This window comes from Falco punctatus (genome assembly GCF_963210335.1).
Source record: "Falco punctatus genome assembly, chromosome: 4".
Lineage (NCBI taxonomy): Eukaryota > Metazoa > Chordata > Aves > Falconiformes > Falconidae > Falco > Falco punctatus.
Window position 1 is genome coordinate 53,544,953 of NC_137583.1, and position 19,800 is coordinate 53,564,752.

The 19,800-nt window shown below is 43.8% G+C and overlaps 1 protein-coding gene across 1 annotated transcript in view; it reads left to right on the top strand.

The window, feature by feature from the left end:
- Positions 1 to 1,494: 1,494 nt before the first annotated feature.
- The window catches only part of WNT3A (Wnt family member 3A), a gene marked incomplete at its 5' end in the record, with an annotated part of 138,110 nt that continues 119,804 nt past the window's right edge, over positions 1,495 to 19,800 (top strand). Inside the window, one exon of the mRNA XM_080387150.1 lies at positions 1,495 to 1,622. Coding sequence (XP_080243276.1) covers positions 1,495 to 1,622 — 128 coding nt within the window. The remainder of the gene's footprint in view (positions 1,623 to 19,800) is intronic.

Here is a 19,800-nt window from a genome sequence, read left to right on the forward strand (position 1 = left end):
GTGTGCCAGCACCTTGCTTCCCGTCACCTTGGTGAGTAAACAGAGGGAGGTAGAGCCCCTACCTCCACATTTATGAAAAGCGTTGCCATGCCAACATGCACAACTTCACATAGATACACATGAACAGATCAGCTATGCACAGGCATGCATCCTTCAGCCTAAGTGTGAAATGCAAGGTGACGGGAAAGAAGAACCCACATGATCCAATGCACTGAGCCCTTGAATTGAGTAGATATGATGATATGGCTGCAGAGTGAGTGCACCTGGACTACTGTATTTCATCCCATGCTCATGCCAAGAAGATATTGACAAACTGGAGGGTGTTCAAAGAGCCTGAGGGCTGGAAGGACTGATGCTGATGAGCACAGATTAGCAAGTACTAATCCGGACCAAATAATGATATGATAATAGCTGTCAAACATTTGTCAGATGTGTATAGTAAAAGGAAAGCAAGGAGGAATCATTCTACAGGGTATCAGTGGGCATAACTAGAAGGAAAGAAAGCGGGATACCAGTCAGGTGTCAGGGAAAGCAACTTGTCTGGTACCGTAGAAAGTCAGAGTGTAGGGGAGTCTTTATAAAACGATGGAAGCATCACCATTAGACACTTCAAAGAATGTCAGTTTAGATGAGATATTAGGAAGAAATTCTTCCCCGTGAGAGTGGTGAGGCACTGGCACAGGCTGCCCAGAGAAGCTATGGATGATGCCCCATCTCTGACAGTGCCCAAGGCCAGGCTGGACAGGGCTGGGAGCCACCTGGTCTGGTGGAAGGTGTCCCTGCCTGTGGCAGGGGGCTGGAATGAGATGGTCTTTAATGTCCCTTCCGACCCAAACCATTCTATCATTCTATGACTTATTCAACATGATCTCAGGAAGGACCAGGGGGAATTTGTGATGGAGGTTTTTATTTTATAGCTGGGTGGAACCAAGGTAAATCCATAATTTTTTAATGGAATTCAGTGAGGGCTTATCTTCAGCTGGTATGAATCACCATAGCTCCTCTGACTTTGCTGAAGCTGTTGCAGATATCCAAAGACATAGAAGGGGCAACTGAAATTCAAGATATGACTGTATGGACTCCCTAGGCATTAATCTGCGTACTTAACCTGAGGACTTGGACATTTACTTAATTAGATATAAAATGGTGAAATCATCAATTCAATACTTTGTGTTCTAGGTATAACAAAACTGTGTAAACTCACAATTTTCCATTGACTTCAATAATTTGCTGTGACCAGGTTTCTGTGCCTTCACAGTGTCAATTGTGAAACATATCTTCTAGCTCAATAAATAACTGTATTCAGTTCCCTTCTACATCCTTCTCTCTAATTTGGAGAGATATGGATTTGATGGGTGGACTGTTCAGTGGATGAGGAATCGGTTGGATAGTCACATCCAGAGGGTAGTGGTCAATGGCTTAATGTCCAGATAGAGATCAGTGGCAAGTGGTGTCCCTCAGGGGCCCCTGTTGGGACCAGTACTGTTTTATATCATGAATGATATGGACAGTAGGATCGAGCGCACCCTCAGCAAGTTTGCAGGTGACACCAAGCTGAGCAGTGAGGTTGATACACCTGAGGGACAGGATGCCATCCAGAGGGACCTGGACAAGCTGGAGAAGTGAGCCCATGGGAACCTCATGAGGTTCAACAAGGCCAAGTGCCGGGTCCTGCACATGGGCTGAGGCAACTCCCAGTATCAGTACAGGCTGGGGGATTAAGGGATCAAGAGCAGCACTGTGGAGGAGGACTTGGGGGTACTGTGGATGAAAATCTAGACATGAGCCAGCAATGTGCACTCACAGCCTGGAAGGCCAGCCACATCCTGGGCTGCATCAAAAGAAACATGGCCAACAGGTGGAGGGAGGGGATTCTCCTCCTCTGCTCTGCTTTGGTGGGACCCTTACTGGAGTACTGTGTCCAGCTCTGGAGTCCTCAGCACAGGAAAGACATGGGCCTGTTGGAGCGGGTCCAGAGGAGGGACACGGGAATGATCAGAGGGATGGAGCACCTCTACTGTGAAGACTGAGAGTTGGGATTTTTCGGCTTGGACAAGAGAAAGCTCCAGGGACACACTATTGTAGCCTCTCAGTACTTAAAGGGGCTGACGAGAAAGAAGAGGACAAACCTTTTAGCAGGGCCTGTTGGCCTAGGACAAGGGGCAATGACTTTAAACTAAAAGAGAGTAGATCTAGATTAGATATTATGAAGAAATTCTTCACTGTGAGGGTGGTGGGGCACGGGCACAGGCTGCCCAGAGAGGTGATGGATGCCCCATCCCTGGAAACATTCAAGGGCAATTTGGAGCAGCTCTGAGCAGCCTGCTCTGGTCGAAGATGTCCCTACCCATGGAAGGGGAGTGGGAGCCAGATGACCTTTAAAGATCCCTTCCAACCCAAACTCTTCTATAATTCTATGGTTCCACAAATGGGACTTTTCTCACTTAGGTTATCGTAACTCAGATGTGGTAGACTGAATTGCCCTCTGAAAGCACCTTTCTTTCCATTAAATCTAATAGGAACTGAATGAGTAGATGACACTAGATATCTACATTTTAGATGGCTGGTGTTATGTGAGATGGGTCCTACCTGAGCTGCAGCTGAACATCTGAGAAGCTCTGACGTGTATGAAAAGAGATAATAATTTGTCAGAGACCCTAAACTGAGGTCAGTATTTTTACTTTAGATTTTTGTAAGTGAAGATGAAATGGTGGAGTGATCTCCTGCCACTTGCTAGAGCAGGGCTTTGATATTCCCCTCCTTTAGACACACCCTCAGTGTGAGATGGTCATTTTCTCAACTTCCCACTTTGTTACAGAGTGTGAAAGGGCTGTACCTATAGCAGATGTAAAAAGACTCTCAGGATCAACACCATTTAAGCACTGTGCTACTCATCTCTTTAGCACTCTTTTGAAAAGTTGGGCAACCAGCATCCTCATATCAAAGGGCTGGTTGTTAAAGACAAGGCTCCTCAGAGGACATGTAAAATGGCCAAAGAAATGCATATATATGGGGCAAAGAACCAGAGTTTATTGATTGACTTGACAAGATACAGATAGATGAAGGGAACATGTAACTTGCAAAGTCATCTTTGGGGTCCCCAAGACTGTGCTGAAGTTCCAGTATGGTGTGAGCTGTGGAGCCGCCACCAGTCCTTTGGTCACTGTGTAAATGCGCGGGTACGCAGCTGGTAGGAAAGAGGAAGGGTTTAGTCATCACAGCTGGAGTGTCTTTAGAGACAGACTGGCTACTAAATGCCTTTGAGGACCTGAGTCCTGGCTTTCTGACCGTCCAGGCGTGCTGCTGTTTGACACCACCTGAGGATCTGTCTTCCCTCAGAGCTGATAGAGATCACTGGATTTCAGCAGTGTTGTCATGTTACATTATGTACTGCTCCAAAATGCCTTGGGATGAGATTTATACAGAAAGCTGCAGAGGACAGAGTCTGAATGAATTATGTCTGCGGTGAGTTCCTTCCAGCTGAGACAAGCTTGGGAGCAGAATCTCACACTTCCCATCCAGCTGGCGGCCAAATACACGAACAGATCCTCCCCACCCCTTCTCCCAGCATTGGCTGGACTTCATGGCTCATGTGCACATTGCACAGAGACCCTCATGGTCCTTAGGCAGTAACTCTATTAGGTGAGTCAAAAATGGAGCCTCCACCCCGTTGGCCGAGCTGTGCTGAACTTGTCTCGGCTGGAAGTCACTGTTTGCATATTTTACCATAGCTACTAAAATATGATTGATTCCTGGCTGAGGCGGGGCATGCAGGTTCCTAGCTCATATAAGCAAATTTGCCTAGTGAATTTGGATTGCCTCCCAGCTGCTGAATTATTCAAGAGGGAGATATTTTTTTCTTCACCTTCATGATGTTGTATTCCAGGATCTGGGGTGCACTAGGAGCCAAGATCTCAGACACCCAGCATTTGGGTCTGAAGTAATCCTTTTGCTCAGTATTGGCCTATTGATCCAATCTAACTGACCTAATGCCTCCTCTCACCGCCCGAGGTAGAGATTGTGTTAGGCACATGGCAGGAATTCTGCCAAGCAACAGCATTCCCCAGATTCCTGGGTCATTAAACAGCTCTGAGAAGCTCCAAGGTTATTATCAATGATGCTAGTATCTAGATTAGTCCCTGCTCTGTCACCTTATCAGTAACAGAGTCATAAAGTTGCCCTTTGTGATTCTTATCTCCTCACTTTGATCAAATCCCTGGATCTTGATTGCGTACTGACTTGATCCTGTCTGCACTGTATGGGCACCCAAGAGCAGCTAGCTGGCAGAAGCTGGGCATGGGACTCAGGGTGTAAAAAGACGACCACCATCCTGCTTTATTTTATCCAAAGCCCCGGTAAAGCTCTGAAGCCAGCTCTTGCCAGGCAATACTGCTTTTGCTCAAAGCAGATTGAAGTGATGCACATACAGTGAAGGGAATGTGCAAAATGTCTCTATTTCCATTCTTTGGGAGCTGAGCCCCTGCATCAGATGAGGGTAGTTTGTTCTGGATTTGTTTCTCCTGGGACAATGTATGTGACAGCTGTGGCCACCTGAATCCAGCCTTTCTCCCAAGGGACAGCATGACCATATGATTCCTTACCTGTCTCTGTGAAAAAGAGAAAAAATAGTAGAAAAGGCAACATGAAGACTGACATTTTCAAAAACTAGGGTGCATGACTTGACTGCCCCAGTGGTTTCTTTTTCATTTATCTTTTAAAATAAATACAAACAGAAGCTCCCAACTGGTTTTAAAGGGGAGCTGATACAAGAAGACACTAAAAGGGTACGGGCCACGTGCAACAGTGCCTGAGGAGAGGTAAAGTGAATATGAGAGCTCAGGACTCTTATCTGAGTCATATTTGTGTGATTTTCTTAAAGGTCAATGCCTGCTCAGGACTTTTGCCTTCAGCTCTGTGTGTACTAGATCTTAGACAACCATGGGCTTCTGCTTCTCTGGGTTCATCTGTGCTTCCTATCTACTTGTGCTTTGCAGGCTGAATTCAGCCTGTGGGCCATCACTCCAGATGCTGTAATAGAAAGAATAGGTGAAAACATGTCAGTTAAAATATGCGTTGTGCAAAGACACAAGTGTGCTGCCTTGGTACTCTCCTAACTCAGGATATTGTATCATATTCCTGTTTGGGCTCCCCTTCAAGCCAGCTTCAACCAGCTGCAGAGGTTTCCTTGAGGTCTCTTTATTGGAGATCTCTACCCAGGAACAGTCTTTAGATTACATGGATCAGGCTGAGGATCAAGCCTTCCATCTAATGTAAGTGCATGATGTGCCCACTCTTGCCTATGACTGCTATAGCATCCCCATAGATCTTTGCTGACTTAGCAACTGATATGAAGAACTAGTACCCTCTGTAAACAGATTTTGAATGAAATACATAAGTGGATGATTACGGTTGGTGAAGTAGAGCTGAACATAAATTTATTGGAAATTTTACCTGAAAGGGGTTTTGTTGTGGTCTTTTTTTTAACTCATGGAGAATTTAATGTTTTTACATTATGGAAGTCTTAAAACATTCAGAACAAGTTCTTCAGAGTAGGGTCCAATGTTACAGCATCTAACAGAGGAAAACCTGGGTCACGCATGTGATTACCCACTTTTATTGCATTAAATCTAATCCTTATGTAAACTTTGGTTCAGCCAAACAACCCCACTTTTAAGCACCTGGGACAATTTGTCCTTTCATACTTGCTTATGTCTTATTGATCCATAGCTTGTCTGGAGCATTGGGTAAATCAGGAATAAAATTAACTGACCTAGGATTGAGAAAAGAAAATTTCCAGCTTCCCACCATTTGCCCTCTCTAGTAAAGCGGGTTGAAAGTTTGAACACAAAAACCCACCAGTGACCAGACAAGGCTTTCCCAGAACCACAGAAAACAGCCATGTTTGATGTTGCTCCAAAGACTGCAAGGAGAAAACTTTATGGATGAGATGGGAGGATTCCTACATAGCAATAGAAGTGAAGCCTCCCCCACCCAAAATAGTGTTTATAGGTGCTACAAGTGACGTGGAAGTCTGGTTTGCGTACTCCGCTGTACTGACTGTCAAACAGCTGGTTATAGGCAGAGGCATGACGTGCATCTTTGCAGCCCTTCCAGAAGAAAATATCTTCAGTGATACACTAGCTACCTTCTGTTCCTGTGTTTCTGTGGTTGGCATGAGCCTCAGTTTACCACTGCAATATGGCTCATCCATTAATAATCCATCATCTAAGTGTTAACGGCTTTTGCCTTTAAATCCTTAAATACATGGCTATTTTCATGAATGTGTATGGTAATATTATTCCCACTTCACAGATGGGAAATTGAGGCAAACCAAAAGGCCTGATTTGCCTCAAGTCCACAGGGGATCTTTTGTGCAATGAGGTATTGAACCCACAGTCCTATACTCATGCCTTAATAACTGCGCCATCTTCCCTCCTAGTTAAGGTTAGTCATGGATATAATTGATCCACGTGCATGCTGGAAGGATTATTATCTCAAATCTAATGTCAGCTCCATTAAGGACAGGTTCATCAATCACCTAATCTTTTGATGTTGAAGATTCTCCATCTCAAACAAGAGGGCTGAGAGGTTTCGTTAGCCAGTGCTTGTGAAGTTCCTATCTGTGCTTAATCCAGAGTTGGGAGCCTAAAATTATCATTCTTAAGGTAAAACAAACAAACAAAAAAAACCAAACAGGGGAAAATCTTCTGCAGTTCTGATTGGCAGTGTTTGATGATTAAAAACATGATTCATCCAAAAACAGCCCACGCCTTTCAGTCTGTTCCCAGAGCTCTGGCGCCAACCAAACTGGGTACCGAAGAGACATTTCTGTCCTGTCACAGCAAGCAGCATCGAAATTGCAGCAAGGCAATTCCTTTTCTTCTGCTACAACAGGGTGTCTTTCACAATGACAACCCCAGCTAAGCAGAGTATCACTTACAGGGAGAGTCCGGGGTGCAAAAGCCTTCCTTGAGCAGGATGCTGCGGGACAATGGAATGAAAGGGCCACTACTGAGATGTTTCTAAACGGCGTTTTTAGTTTAAGACCTTTGCTGATAAGTGATTAGATGCTCTAAACAAAAAGGTGGTGCTAAAAGGATCAACGAGGAAAGTCAGTGCTGAGTGGGAGCAATTTACTGGTGAGAATCAACATCCTTATTCCTGTAAGGATGAAGAAGGCTGGTAATTTCAAGGCATAAATCCCTTTGAGGCTTGCCACATCCTGGTTTCAGCCAACGCTGGGATGGGTTAAAAGCAGGAGGGGCAGCATTGTAAAGCCATGATCTTATCCAACTCTCATCCAACTAGCTATTTATATGGTTGTAGATGTATTACATCCCATTGTCTAAGGCAGATCTTGGTGCTCAGCCCTTTGAGGGCTTGTGGTGAATGCTCCTCTGATCAGAGAATTTTATAGCGCTCGGTGATAGGGGACTTTATGGCCTGAAGCCATGGACCATCTTGGGCCTGATCGTGTCAGATTCCTTACCTAAAACAATAAGGAGGTTGAGTCACTGCTTGGGTGGGAAGCCTTCAAGGAAATTTTAGTATGATTCTGTCTGTTCAGGACCATTATGACCCTGATGTCTGAGAGCTACACCTGGTCACTCTTTTGTCAGGTCCAGTAACTGGTGCTGGAACCAGAACATTTAGAAAGCTGTTGAAGGTGGCATTTCCTAAAATTCCTGGTGTTGTCATTCAGACCACTATCCTTAGACCTTAGAAGAACTTATGGCATACTGTGTCATTGGAGATCGAGAAAGTAATGAATAACTCAGGTCAAAACTCTAGCTCTCTCTGAGTCACCAGAAGGAAGCTTTGGTAATATTCAACGCATCTCCTGTATGTGACTGGCTTCAATCCTGTGTCCGCTTTCTTTGTTGCCTGTAAAGGGCAGCATGATGTAGCAGCTATGGACTGCAGATGGTATGAATCAGTCGTTCCTCTCAAACTTGGATGTTTTTCTACTTCTCCAGGCCTCCTCCAGCTTTTCAGTACATCTAGACATGGTATTTCAGTAGTCCCCCCACCAATGCTGTGTGTGGAGGTCATGCTGCTCCCCTCCTCTGTCTTCGCTCTCCTAGCCAGCCCTGCTGTGCTCAGCGTTCCCATCCCAGGGGCCAGTCCCCAGATCCCTGCATCCTCTTGGAGACTCCATATGGCTTATGTCACTCCTGCAAGCCTGACTTGGCATCTGGGGCACAAAGTTGGCTTTAGTGGGCACATTCTGATCCCTCAAGTTGTGCTGCTGCCCTGTCTGTATCCTTCACTCTCACTCCCGCGGTGCTTCAATATCCTACAGATTTTTTTTCAATAATGATGTGATGGAGGGTTTTTTTGACTCTTGGTAAGAAAGTTAAATAGCACTGAGATGATCTTGGAGAGTTTCAGTTAGAAACAGCCCCACTTGATGATGGTTGCTTAGCAGAATGATACTGGAGAGCTGTCAGCTGTTCATCTATTTCTTGTGTACTATATTGATCCTACTTTGAATTCTTTATTCACTCTTTTTCTTAATATTCTGACAAGAATGCTATATCAACAGATTTGCTTTTATCGTCTATGTTTAACAATCTCATTTAAAAATTGCACAAAATTAATTTTCCATATGACTGTGGTTACTACCACTAATTATATTACAACTCTTTCATTCTCTGTGGGTTCAGTCTTGTATCATCCATTTCCTCTTTGGGCCAGATAACAGATTTACAGTTATCCATTTGCTCTTTAACAACACAGTAGATGCCTAACCTATTTGGCATTGTCTTGTTTTCCATCATCACATTGAGATTTATGACAAATGTTAAAGCAGTTATCCAGAAATATCCTAGATTCCCTTCATTCTTTATCTCCTTGTTTAACTACATATGGTTAATATGTTATTAGAGACTATAAATGCGTGTTTGTGTATGAGTGTGTGTGAATATCTCTGTATATTCTCTAACAATACACTGAATTATTTATTCGTCATTCTGATGTTCTTAGCACTACTAGTCATGGATTATTCACTGATGGCTTAAGCTTCCCTTATCACTTATGTGCCTTACTTAGTCCTAGTTTCTATTCACTGTGTTCACCATCTCCCGCTCCTCTCACATTGTTTTTCAGTGCCCATAGAATGGAGTGAACCTGAGATCCATGGGCAGCACTACGAGCTGATGGATGATTTTTAAACTATCCCATGGATTTTCACCTACACTGACATTTTTTTGTAAGAGCAAAAGTGTTTGCTTAGGGAATTATGTCCACTTTACCTACCCTTCTCATGTCACTCCACCTGGACAGGCTTTTCTTTTGCCTTCCCTGACCTAGACTGCACTTCAGTGCTCATGTGTCACAGTCCGGGTAGAGGCATTCGTTTCCTTTTCCTGTATACAGTCAGGAAATGTGTGTGTTTTTTAAGCATTTACTGAAACAAAAGCTTTCAAAACAATTTTAGAACCGTCCCAGCCCCTCTCAGTCAGTCTGTTGTGATTTCACATCTCACCTTTCAAGACTTTTCCAAGTAGTTATTAATTGCAATACATTAGCATTTGCCAGTTCCAAGGAAGTTTGAAGTCTCCTTGTCCTAAGCAGCGTATGCACATATAGCAAGAGACAGTCCCTGCCCTGAAGCACTTCAAATCTAATCTAAAGAGACAGAAAAAAAGGTGGGTGAAATGAAGAATTATTAGTATGGCACGATGTTAGCAACTCCTTACCCCAGATCCCTGGCAGCTTTCCAGCCCCCAGATAGGACATGACTGCAGATATCTCTTCTCAAGGTAAAAGCAAGGTAGGGGTTTTGTGGTAGGAAGATCTCCACCCCTATTTTGCCACCAAGGAATGTTTTTGCTGGGCATTTGATGTGCCTGAAACAGAGCTCTATCAGTGATGAGGCAATGGCAGTGATTGGACCTGTGTGCAGCTGCTAAAGGCTTTCGCAGTCCTACGTCAAAAAAAAACCAAAACACATTTCTGCAGCTGGTAAATTCAAGGGAGCATTCCCCTTCTCTCTGCTGAGATTTGACATGTGTGGACACAGAAAAGGAGCGGGGTTTGCTTAGGCAAGGCACCAGCCCTGACTCCTGCTGTTCTGCTAACTGCTCTTCATTTTCTGCTTACTGCTGCCTCTCATCCTACCTCATTCCTGGCCTCTTTTCTCTGTTTCTTTCACCCCTTCATGTCCTGCCTGAATGCAGACAATGAGCTATCTACAGCAGGAATGGGCTCCTTGACATTTCTCCATCAAGCTCCTAACACAATGGGAGCTCTAATCTTAGACTCAAGTTCAAGGCATAATAGTAATAATTATTGTTATTATCATTATAATAACAATGATGGAAAGATTTAGAGAAAGCTGGAGAAGAAAAACGTTGCTAACAGCAAGAGAAGATTATCCTGATCCTGGAAAGAGGTGTGTATCAGCAACTTTTATTCACCAGATAGTCTTCCTCTTCCAGTGTGGAATGATACTAGAGTCTGGAGTTCTGGCTGTGCTCCATGATGGAGCACGGGCTAGGAGCTGTATGAATGGGTCGGTGAAGTTACAAAGAGGTGCAAGAAGCCATTTTCCTAAATGCAGGTGCGCAGAAAGATGGGGAACGGACTGCAGTCATCTGTCCAGGCTCAGCAGATGGTGGCCCAGACCTCATGCAGGGAGAGGTCAACGTTTGGCCACTTATGGGATATGTAGTACGGGGTTAACAGCCAACATGGGCTTGTAGGGCTTTCTCCCTCTCTCTTATTTCTCCTGAGCACACCAGATAAATAGCTCGAGGTGAAGGCCTGCACATTCTTTATGAAGCAAAACGTGCTGTCGGTGTAAGGAGGCGAATCTGTGGCCCGGGGCACCATGTGCAATGTAATGTCTCGAGTCCCTTGCACGGGCTTGTTTGAAATATGTGTCAATAACAGCAGCAGCAGCAGCTTGCTCAGAAAGGAAAAGGAGATTAGCATGGTGGGGAGCTGAGGGGAAGGCAGCATGGGGTGGAGGGGAGGTAGGTCCCTGTCCTCCCCCATGAGCCTCCTTAAACAGTGCAAACCTTCCCCTTCTCCCCACCACCACCTCCCTCCTGGGCTGGTGAGATCACCCTCATTAAAGTGGATACCCAGCAGAAGCACTTCCAGGAGAGATTCAACATATTTGCTTACAAACTCATTTTGCAGCAGGAGGAATAAATGGTCTCTTGGAGGGAGTGGGTGAAGCCTCTAATTATTATTTTAAAGGAACTAAAGCAAAACCAGATTAAAAATTACAGGGGACTGGCTGTCTTCCTCTTCTTCCTTCCTATTCCAGACAGGATTCAGGTCTCATTGATTTCAGTGGAGTCCCAATTAGCACCTGGAAGGCCCACACATTCCTTTTGCACGAGTTTCTTCTGAGTTTCTTCTCTGTGGTCCGTGATTGTCACGGCTGCTACAAGTGATGGGCTTCAGCAGGGCCAGCAGCTCTTACTAGCGAAGCTGGTTAACACGTCCTCAGGGGAACTAGTAGATTCCCCATCCCAGGACAGATATCTTTGGATATCTTTGGATTAAGACTGGGTACCTTTCTGAAAGAGGTGATTCAGCAATGGCCAGTGGTATAGAAGAGATGAGCTAATGGGTGGCCTTGCTTGGAAAGTATATACGTTGATGAATCTGTAAGATTACAATGTTGTTGAAGAGCAACTAGGCAGAATTCATAGACTTTTGTCGTTGCCTTTCAGCAGTTCCCCCACCCCAGCTGAGGAAAGCTATTTCAAAAGGAGGCAAGTGAGGGGAATGGTGGTGAATCTTCAGAATTTTGTGTCCCAATGAAAGTCCCCCTGTCCTGGCTTGGGCTGCAGTGGAAATGGCTGGATTTGGGTCTTTGTCCCTGTACTTCTTACACTTCCCATGGTGGGGGTTCCTACCCCACTGCAGCCCCCCTTCTCCTCTCAGCACGTCTCTCTGGAGCTTCTCCAGAACCTGGTCTTTGGTTGGCCAAAGGGTTTGGTACAGGTGAATACTTTTATTTACCACCTGACCGCATGATCCTGAGTTCAAGGTGGGATGCATCTCACTGAACACCTACACTGTCAGTAATTCACACCTGAGGTATAATTCTTTTATAGCCAGTGGAGTCCAGCAGATGACTTAACCTCATATTGAAGCAGACATCTAAACTAGGCCAAATTACTTGTGTCCTGATTGTGCTCTTTTCTTTCCATTGGATGCATGGGAAACATAGGACGGCTACCTCAGGTCTATGCTCCAGCCTTCTAAAGGGCAGTGAGCTGAATCCCACTGATTTAAGTGGCCCAAATCAAGGCACCCATTTCTGCCATAGATTCATGGTGGCACCTAAGACACCCAAATGGGACTGGCAGCTACCACCCAGGTCCTAGAGAAGATGACCTGTGCCCTTTTGGTGTGGCAGCTGGGAGCCAGGTAGGAACCCCAAACGTAGCTGCAAGGGTGTGAGATGCCCATGTGCAGCCAACCAAACTGATCCTCCCATGTCTTGAAACACCTCCCCAGGTTTTGGAAATTTGTACCCACCTAGTTCTGAGCTTCTGATCTCCAGATATCATTAGTCAGTATTAGTAAGAAAAAAAGATGTAAGAGAGAGTTCCTTGAGGGCATTCAATGTTTCTGGTCAATGCTTGGGTGCACTAGAGCAGAGAAATTTTAAATTGTGCCTCCACAGACAAGGATGTGTCAATAGGTGTGTCTCTGCAGAAGGCAGAAAACATCTGATGGTGGCATCAAGGATAAATATTTTCTTGTGTTGGTGGTTTTGCTTCCATTGCCATTTTCAGCCTTGCAGTTAAGGAATAAATTCTTCCTTCCAAAGGAAACTTCCTCTTTGCCCTCCCAGTTGGTTGTAAGTGGGCTAATGTCCTGTAGATGAAGGGCTTAGAAACCTTTAAAACCCTGTGCTATCAAGTCTCCAGGTGTTCCTGCTTTGTGTAAAATACCTGATCCCTTCTCACTCCTGCTGAATTCTGAACCTCAATGACAATTCGTGAAACTGAGGGCCATTAATTAGTTAGTTGAGCATTGTAGTAAAATCCAGAGTTGTGCAAAGCCTTCTAAGATAACAGTTGTAACATCTGTATCATACTTAATATGTTGTTGCTGTAAAAATCCTTGAACACTGAACTTTCTTTTTTCCTGGCAATATGGACAGTTGGAAATTTCTTTGTTTCTTAATCAAAAAAAGTTGCCAAAATTCTGAGTGATTTGTTCAGTTAAATAATTCTGGCCAGTCAAAATATATCCTTTAGATTTCTACTGTTCAGTATTCTAATGCATGCAGGACTATAGTAAAAAATCATAATGCTAGAGGTTGTTTCAATGTGGAAAACAAGCTACTTGTACAGCAGTAAAGCACTTCATTTTTTTAAAGTAAAAAATAAAACCTTAGTAGGTTAAACCCAACAAGGGCACAGGTTTAATGTTCTGTATGCTACCTGTGCATCATGGAAGAAAACTTGCAAAAACGCACAAGAAGCTTTGGGGAGCTTCGGTTTTGAGGATTTCAGCACAGTGGCATCCAGAGCTTAAGGTTTTGATTAGAAAAGAAATGCAAGGGAATATTCCCTCAGACTTTCTGTCTCTGACCCTGTTATGATAGGCACCAAGAGGTATTTAGGGTCTATAAGCATGAGAAAGCTGAAAACTAGAGAGTGAGCGTCTGGTTGATTGCTGCTGCAGCTCTTTGGTGAGACAGAGCTGCTTCTGCTGCATGGTGAGAGCAGCCTGCTGGCAAGCAGCGAGCTCCTGCTGCAGAGGGCTGTGCTGTCCCTGTGGTTACTCTTAGACCTGAGCAAAGTCCCCAGGTTCCACGTGAGATCCACAGGTTGACTTGATTTTCTCCAGCGGAGCTTCCTTCCCACAGCCTCCCATTGTCACTGTTCAGATCTCCTGTGAAACCTAATAATTAGCATTGCATAATCCCCCAGATACATCAGTGCATTGGTGCGGCAGGTAACGAAGAGAAATCCAAGCTGGAAGGAATCCATCTGCTAAACTGAGTGACCCTGCAGCTTTATTTTTTTTATTATTATTATGATGATGATGAAGAGGAGGGCTCCTCTCTGGCTTCTAAAGTAAACACAGGAGGTATCTTAGCAGAGGAACATGCAGCAGAAAGCTGGGATTGCTTTCCCAAATTCTTGGCCGTTTCCCTTGCTGCATGTCAAAGCTGGTATCTTTGCCTAATAGTGATCACCCCTCCACGAGCTGATCACTATCTGGCAGCCTGTCTGCATTTCCCCAGCCACTCTCAGAAAGAAATCATTAAGGTTCTGGTGCTGCGGTGAGCTCTCAGGTGCTGCTCCCGGCTGCTGCCACCCTGCTGGAGTCCTTCTGCGGGAGGCTTCTTGCCCCAAGCACTCAGGGCTCATCTGCCCTCACCAACCAGGGAAAACGAGCCCCTTGCTATGGCTGTTCGCTCTTCACCCAGCATCTTAGTTCATCCTCCAAGTCAGAGATCTGTGTTAGTTTCTCCTGCTCCAAGGACAACTCTCTTCCCACTCTCTTTCCTCTAAATCCTACCCCTCCTACATGCTTCCTCTCTCACCTGAGTTTCTTCCCCGTTCATCAGCCTGACCACCGCCAGCCTTTTTCCAGCCAGGCACTGAGTCACCAGTTGCACTGAGAAGTTACTAGGCTGGAGAACAGTTATGTTTTTCTGAGGAACATCAAGGCACGGCATCTGCTGAGTCACCTGGAGAAGAAACTCTTTGAGCCACAGCTCCTGGTGTGCAAACACCAAACTCCAGCAAGATTGGAGAGAGGAGCCTGGAGAAGAAAGCTTGGTCCTTCTCTGCGTTGTCTGGTGATGTACACATGGTACAATTATTCTCCAGATGTATTCTAGGAAATCAGACCAGGCCTGTTGCATGATCATTCGAAAGACTGGAAAAGTTTTTCACCAACATCACCTTTTTTCAACCAAGAGATCTAGAGACCCTTGCAGTGGGTGGCTTGTTACTTAGAAGCCCACAGAAGATGGCTAGGAAAAGCCAGCTGGTTGCTAATAGGTTCATATTACATATACATAGGGCTCCCTATGTCAAAAACAGATTTTAAAACCTTGACTTAGCATTAGGTCACTGCCATAGACGTAGGAAGTTGAGATGTTTTGCTTAGCAGCCCAAGAAAATGAAGCTGCCTTATGGCTGAAGCATCCCTACCTGTCCCATTCACACCAGAATAAACTCTGGGCTAAAGGAGATCCAATACATCCATCTCAGTAGACAGGAGGTATCTGCAAACAGTGGTAGAAGTCAGTGCTTAAAGCAGATTAAATGTTTCTCTTCTTTCTCTGCATCAGGTTTTATTGCTGTTGTTATTCTTTCTGTTGTGAGAGATGATCTTTGAGAAAGAATTTTTCTCTCTCTCAAAGTGTATACAAATGCCAGGACATACACTGGCATTTTTCCTGTACCTTTGAGCGACTCATCAGTCTGTACCTCCTTAATTTTACTGAGATCTAGCTGAAACATGTCAAGGAGCCATGAGGATTTTTTCCCATGCAAAGTAGTTTCTTTGCAAAAAAAAAAAAAAAAAATCTAGTTATTCTGTTGCAGCAGAAATTGCCATTTCATTTCAAAGAAAAGTTTTACAAGCAACAAAAAAAGTCTGAGCTTCTGTCTCATGTAGTTCTTGCAGGAGTTTAGCCCTAAATGAGGATTGATTTCCCTTTGGGTTGGGTTATTCCTTATGACCTTCCTCCATGTGGATTCTCTGTTGTCTAATAACAGGTCATCTTTTGCTGCAGCCCTTCCAAAGCAGAGGGAAGGAGAAGTTAAGGAGGTCTCTGCCCGCTACTGCTTTCCATTTTATTAAAAAAGAAAAATATAGAGCTGAAAAGCTTCAATGTATCTTTGTTCTTCCCTGACAGACTCTCATGTTCTTTTCCCATACATGTTTGGACTAAAATCCAGATAAATATTCTCCTTAGTCCTAAGTGCATCCTGTGTACAGAAATGGTCCCCAAAGAGTGTGTAAGATGTATTTGTATCTATGTGCAACTTTGGACCAGTTGAATTGGTCCCTGAACCTTGCAGAGGGATGGAATAAGTCTTGTGATATTTCAAACCAAAGGAGAAACAGATTCCATGATGAATGGATGATATGAAAGGAAGCACAATCCTAATTTATTGCAAAGTACTTAAATGGTATTTTGAAGGACAGTCCAACTAGATGAAAAGTCCTTTTGGGTTTGGGATCTTTTTCTTTTATTTTTTTTTCCCTGTTCAGTAGTTCAAAATGGAAGCATCTTTTTCATGGTTGGAAAACCAAGCATTTGATTCTTTTTCCACAGAAATCACAATATTTCTGAAGTTTTGAGGTTCTGAGTATTTTAAGACAAACATGAAAGATTTTTACACGAAGTAAAATTGTATGCAAAACCACCCTCTATAAAACCGTATTTTTACAATGGTCAGAAAACTTCAACTTATTCTGAGTGCTTGGCAAATGAGGCAAATGACATAGATATGTGAAAAATACCCAGAAGATTTTGGGGGGGTGTAGTGGTATATATATGTATTTGTATGGGAAATAGATTCATGTTAAAAAACATATGTGCCAAGTCCTAACTGGCAGTTTTAGCAGAGCAGATGAACTAGTGGGGGACTTTGCTCTTCCTCAAGTGATCAGGGTTTGGACAAGCAACAGTGAGAAATGGCAAAATTCCTGATGCAACTGGAGCTGTGCTCTGGGTCTACAAAGGAAACAGTCCCTGAGATTGCTCAATCAAACCCTCTAATTTGGTATCGATAATTAAAAAAAAAAAAAAAAGCACACACAAGTGTGACAGAAAATTCCTTAATGCCTGTCTTGGTGCAATAAAAGTCCTTAAACACACGCTCAAGTTTAAATACGCGCTGAAGTCCCATCGATTACAGCGTTTGCTTGAAGAACAGGCTGAAGTGCTTTTCTGAATCCGGGCTTCCTGCATTTTCCTTAGCAGTGTTCTATGGCCAGAACAAAAAGTAGCTGTAGGATTCATTAGAGGGAGAAGGGGAAAGAAAAAAGAAAAGAAAAAAAAAAAAAAAAAGAGAGAGAGAGAGTGCAAAAGGAAGGAAAAACAAAGAGGAGGAAACTTTATGGCTCCGTAAACAGCTGTAAGCAATGTCTCTGGTCGGGTCAGACCGGTCTGAGTTGACAAGGCAGTGTCTCCAATTATATAGCATGCTGTAGCCTGTAAAAATGAAATCAATTTGTTATTTTTCTGGGAGAACATTATAGCGTGAGTTCACACATTTGGTGAGCCTGATGACTCAGTGAAAGCCAAAGCAGGAACTCGCAGACGTGTGTGTGTGTGTGTGTGTGCATGTGTGTGCACAACGGAGTGAGGGTACGTCTGTGAGCTTAGCATGACCACATGCACATTCCAAACACACTCTTGGAGGAAAAGTAACTTGCTGTATCAGAACGGTGGACGGTGAAAATCCCATTGTTCTTGTAGGGTTACCTAAACACCACAGTGATGGAGCTTTCCAGCCATGGTTCTCATTTCAAAATTGGCTTCCTCGCTGAGTAGTTTCAGGATAAAATTCCCCCAAGCACTTAAGCACTTAAGCAATTTAGAAGTCCAAATCCAATCTTCACAAGGATCTGAGGTCTTTGAGCCCAGTCCTTCAAGGTATTTAGCACTGACATAGCCCCAAACAGACCTCAATTCAGGGGGACGGGCGTTAATGAGAGGTTTGAAACCACAGTATGTAACTTATATTGCTGATCATTTAAAAAAGGTTCAAGTTGGAACGCTTCGGGGCTGGGGGGAACTAGGAGGGTTAAGACTAGCCACACTCCTAATTACTATTGAAATTCATAGTACAAGTCTAAATATCTTTAAATGCTGCAGGTATTTTTTGTTGCCTAATAAGTTGCCTTCTCTCTTCCCTCCATTCTCCTAACTTAGCATACCTGACCCAAAAATTTTGATCTATTTTCATTGGAAAGTTGATTCCAATGCCCAAGGTATATGGGCATCGTACTGGGTGGAAAGGGGCAGGCTCTCTCCCAGGCCAGCCAGCTGTTGCATTGCAAACACATACATACATACATACATACTTTCCATTTGTCATGAAACCCTGATAGGGGTTAGGCTGGGAGAAGTCAGAAGTAAGGCAGCAAAGGTGTTTACATGAAACTTGAAATTACTCTTCTTTCATTTGCAAGTAACTGTTGTTCCTCATCCCAGGTAAATTTATCCATCAGCAATATCATTAGATGAGTTCATTATAACCACGAGATTTACAGCTCTCATAAACTGCAGTGTAGGTGGCAGATTAAAATGTTAAGGCTTATACATCTCTAATACTGTGATCCTGGCAAATCTTGTAAGATAAATGAAGCTGGATGGAGGCAGATCTCAGCAGAAAGACCTCCAGGGAGAAACCCCAGATGTAGGATGTGGTATGGAAACAATATCAGGGTCACTGTGTCCTGGAGCCAGGCTTGAAAGCGTGGTTTGAGGAGCCATTATTCTGCTAGATGGGTTGTTTCTCAGATGACATGTATAACAGAGAATTTAATTGCCTAGTGTAATTAAAGAGTTCCTGAGACTTTTTGCAAGGAACCGGGTTGTTAGTACTTATATTCTCTTCTCTTCTCTGCTGTTCTGTAGATCCTAAGGGAAGACAAAGTCAAAGAAGCATCTCTTGCACTTAGAGTGGAAGTTGCCGAGTGTTGTGGTGTGCCTTAGTTCCTGTGGGAATTCACTGTCCTGGCCAAACCTCAGCTCAGATAATTACACTCTGCTTTAACATCCACTCGAAGTTGCCATTGAGCATGCTATTTTCCAAATCCAGACCCAAACTTGTATTGGGTGTTATAAATAAGCTGCCATGATCTACACTAGAGGTGGCTGTCACATATCTCTTGGCCAAGGCTTTCCTTGGTGTCCTTTTCCCAGCCCTCCAGGCACTACCTTTTTCAGCAAAAAGGTGAGATTCCTGGTCCCTTTTAGCTTGCTAAAAACAAGGTGTCTAGTTTATGCTCATCGCTTTTCCACAGCCAGTTCCGCCTCCTAGGCATCTCCAGTGATTCAGCCCACCTATCTGAGGCACCTATCTTAGGATGGGCTGAATTGCTCTCTGGAGATGCTGATCTTGCTCCATGGACTCTAGTAGACAGCTAACTTGGCTGAGATGCCTAACTTTTAAATGGTCAAAGTCGAGTGAGATGAGTCCCACACTTAGAGATCCTCTGATGAAAGGTGCTAGAGAAATACAATACTGCATCATCATCACCATCGTTATTATTAATGCAGGGCAAGGGTGAGGGAATTATTCATGGGAGAAAAGTTACCTCCATGCCTGCGTGTTTGCAGGATCGGACCCAGCCACAAAATTATGTACATACTTTCTGGGCTAGAAGAGAAAAAGAATTTAAATATAGCTCTTATACTCCTCTCTACGATGTAAGAGGAGATATCTAACAAGAGAGGTGGAAAGAACAGTTAATCCAGTAGGTTTCAGTCTTTTTTTTTTTTCCAGACTGAAAGGAAAAGGAAGGATGGACACCTGCACAGTGAATTTGATCTAACAACAGGGCTGGATTTCTTAGTTCTTTTTGTGAACCTCTTAGCAATAGTCTGCCAATAGCCAGATCCTCAGAGACCAAAAGCTGAAGGCCTCACTGCAATCAATGTTACACACTCATAATTTCTGAACTAAAATATGGCACTTTGGTAATTAGTGTTAGACTGCTTACATCGAGGTTTCGTTATTAGTGGACAATACACAACAAAAAAAAACCCCTCACACTGAAAAAATTCTTTTTCATTACAATCTTGATTCATGTCTTCTAATGCTAAACTTATTGCTTTGCTGA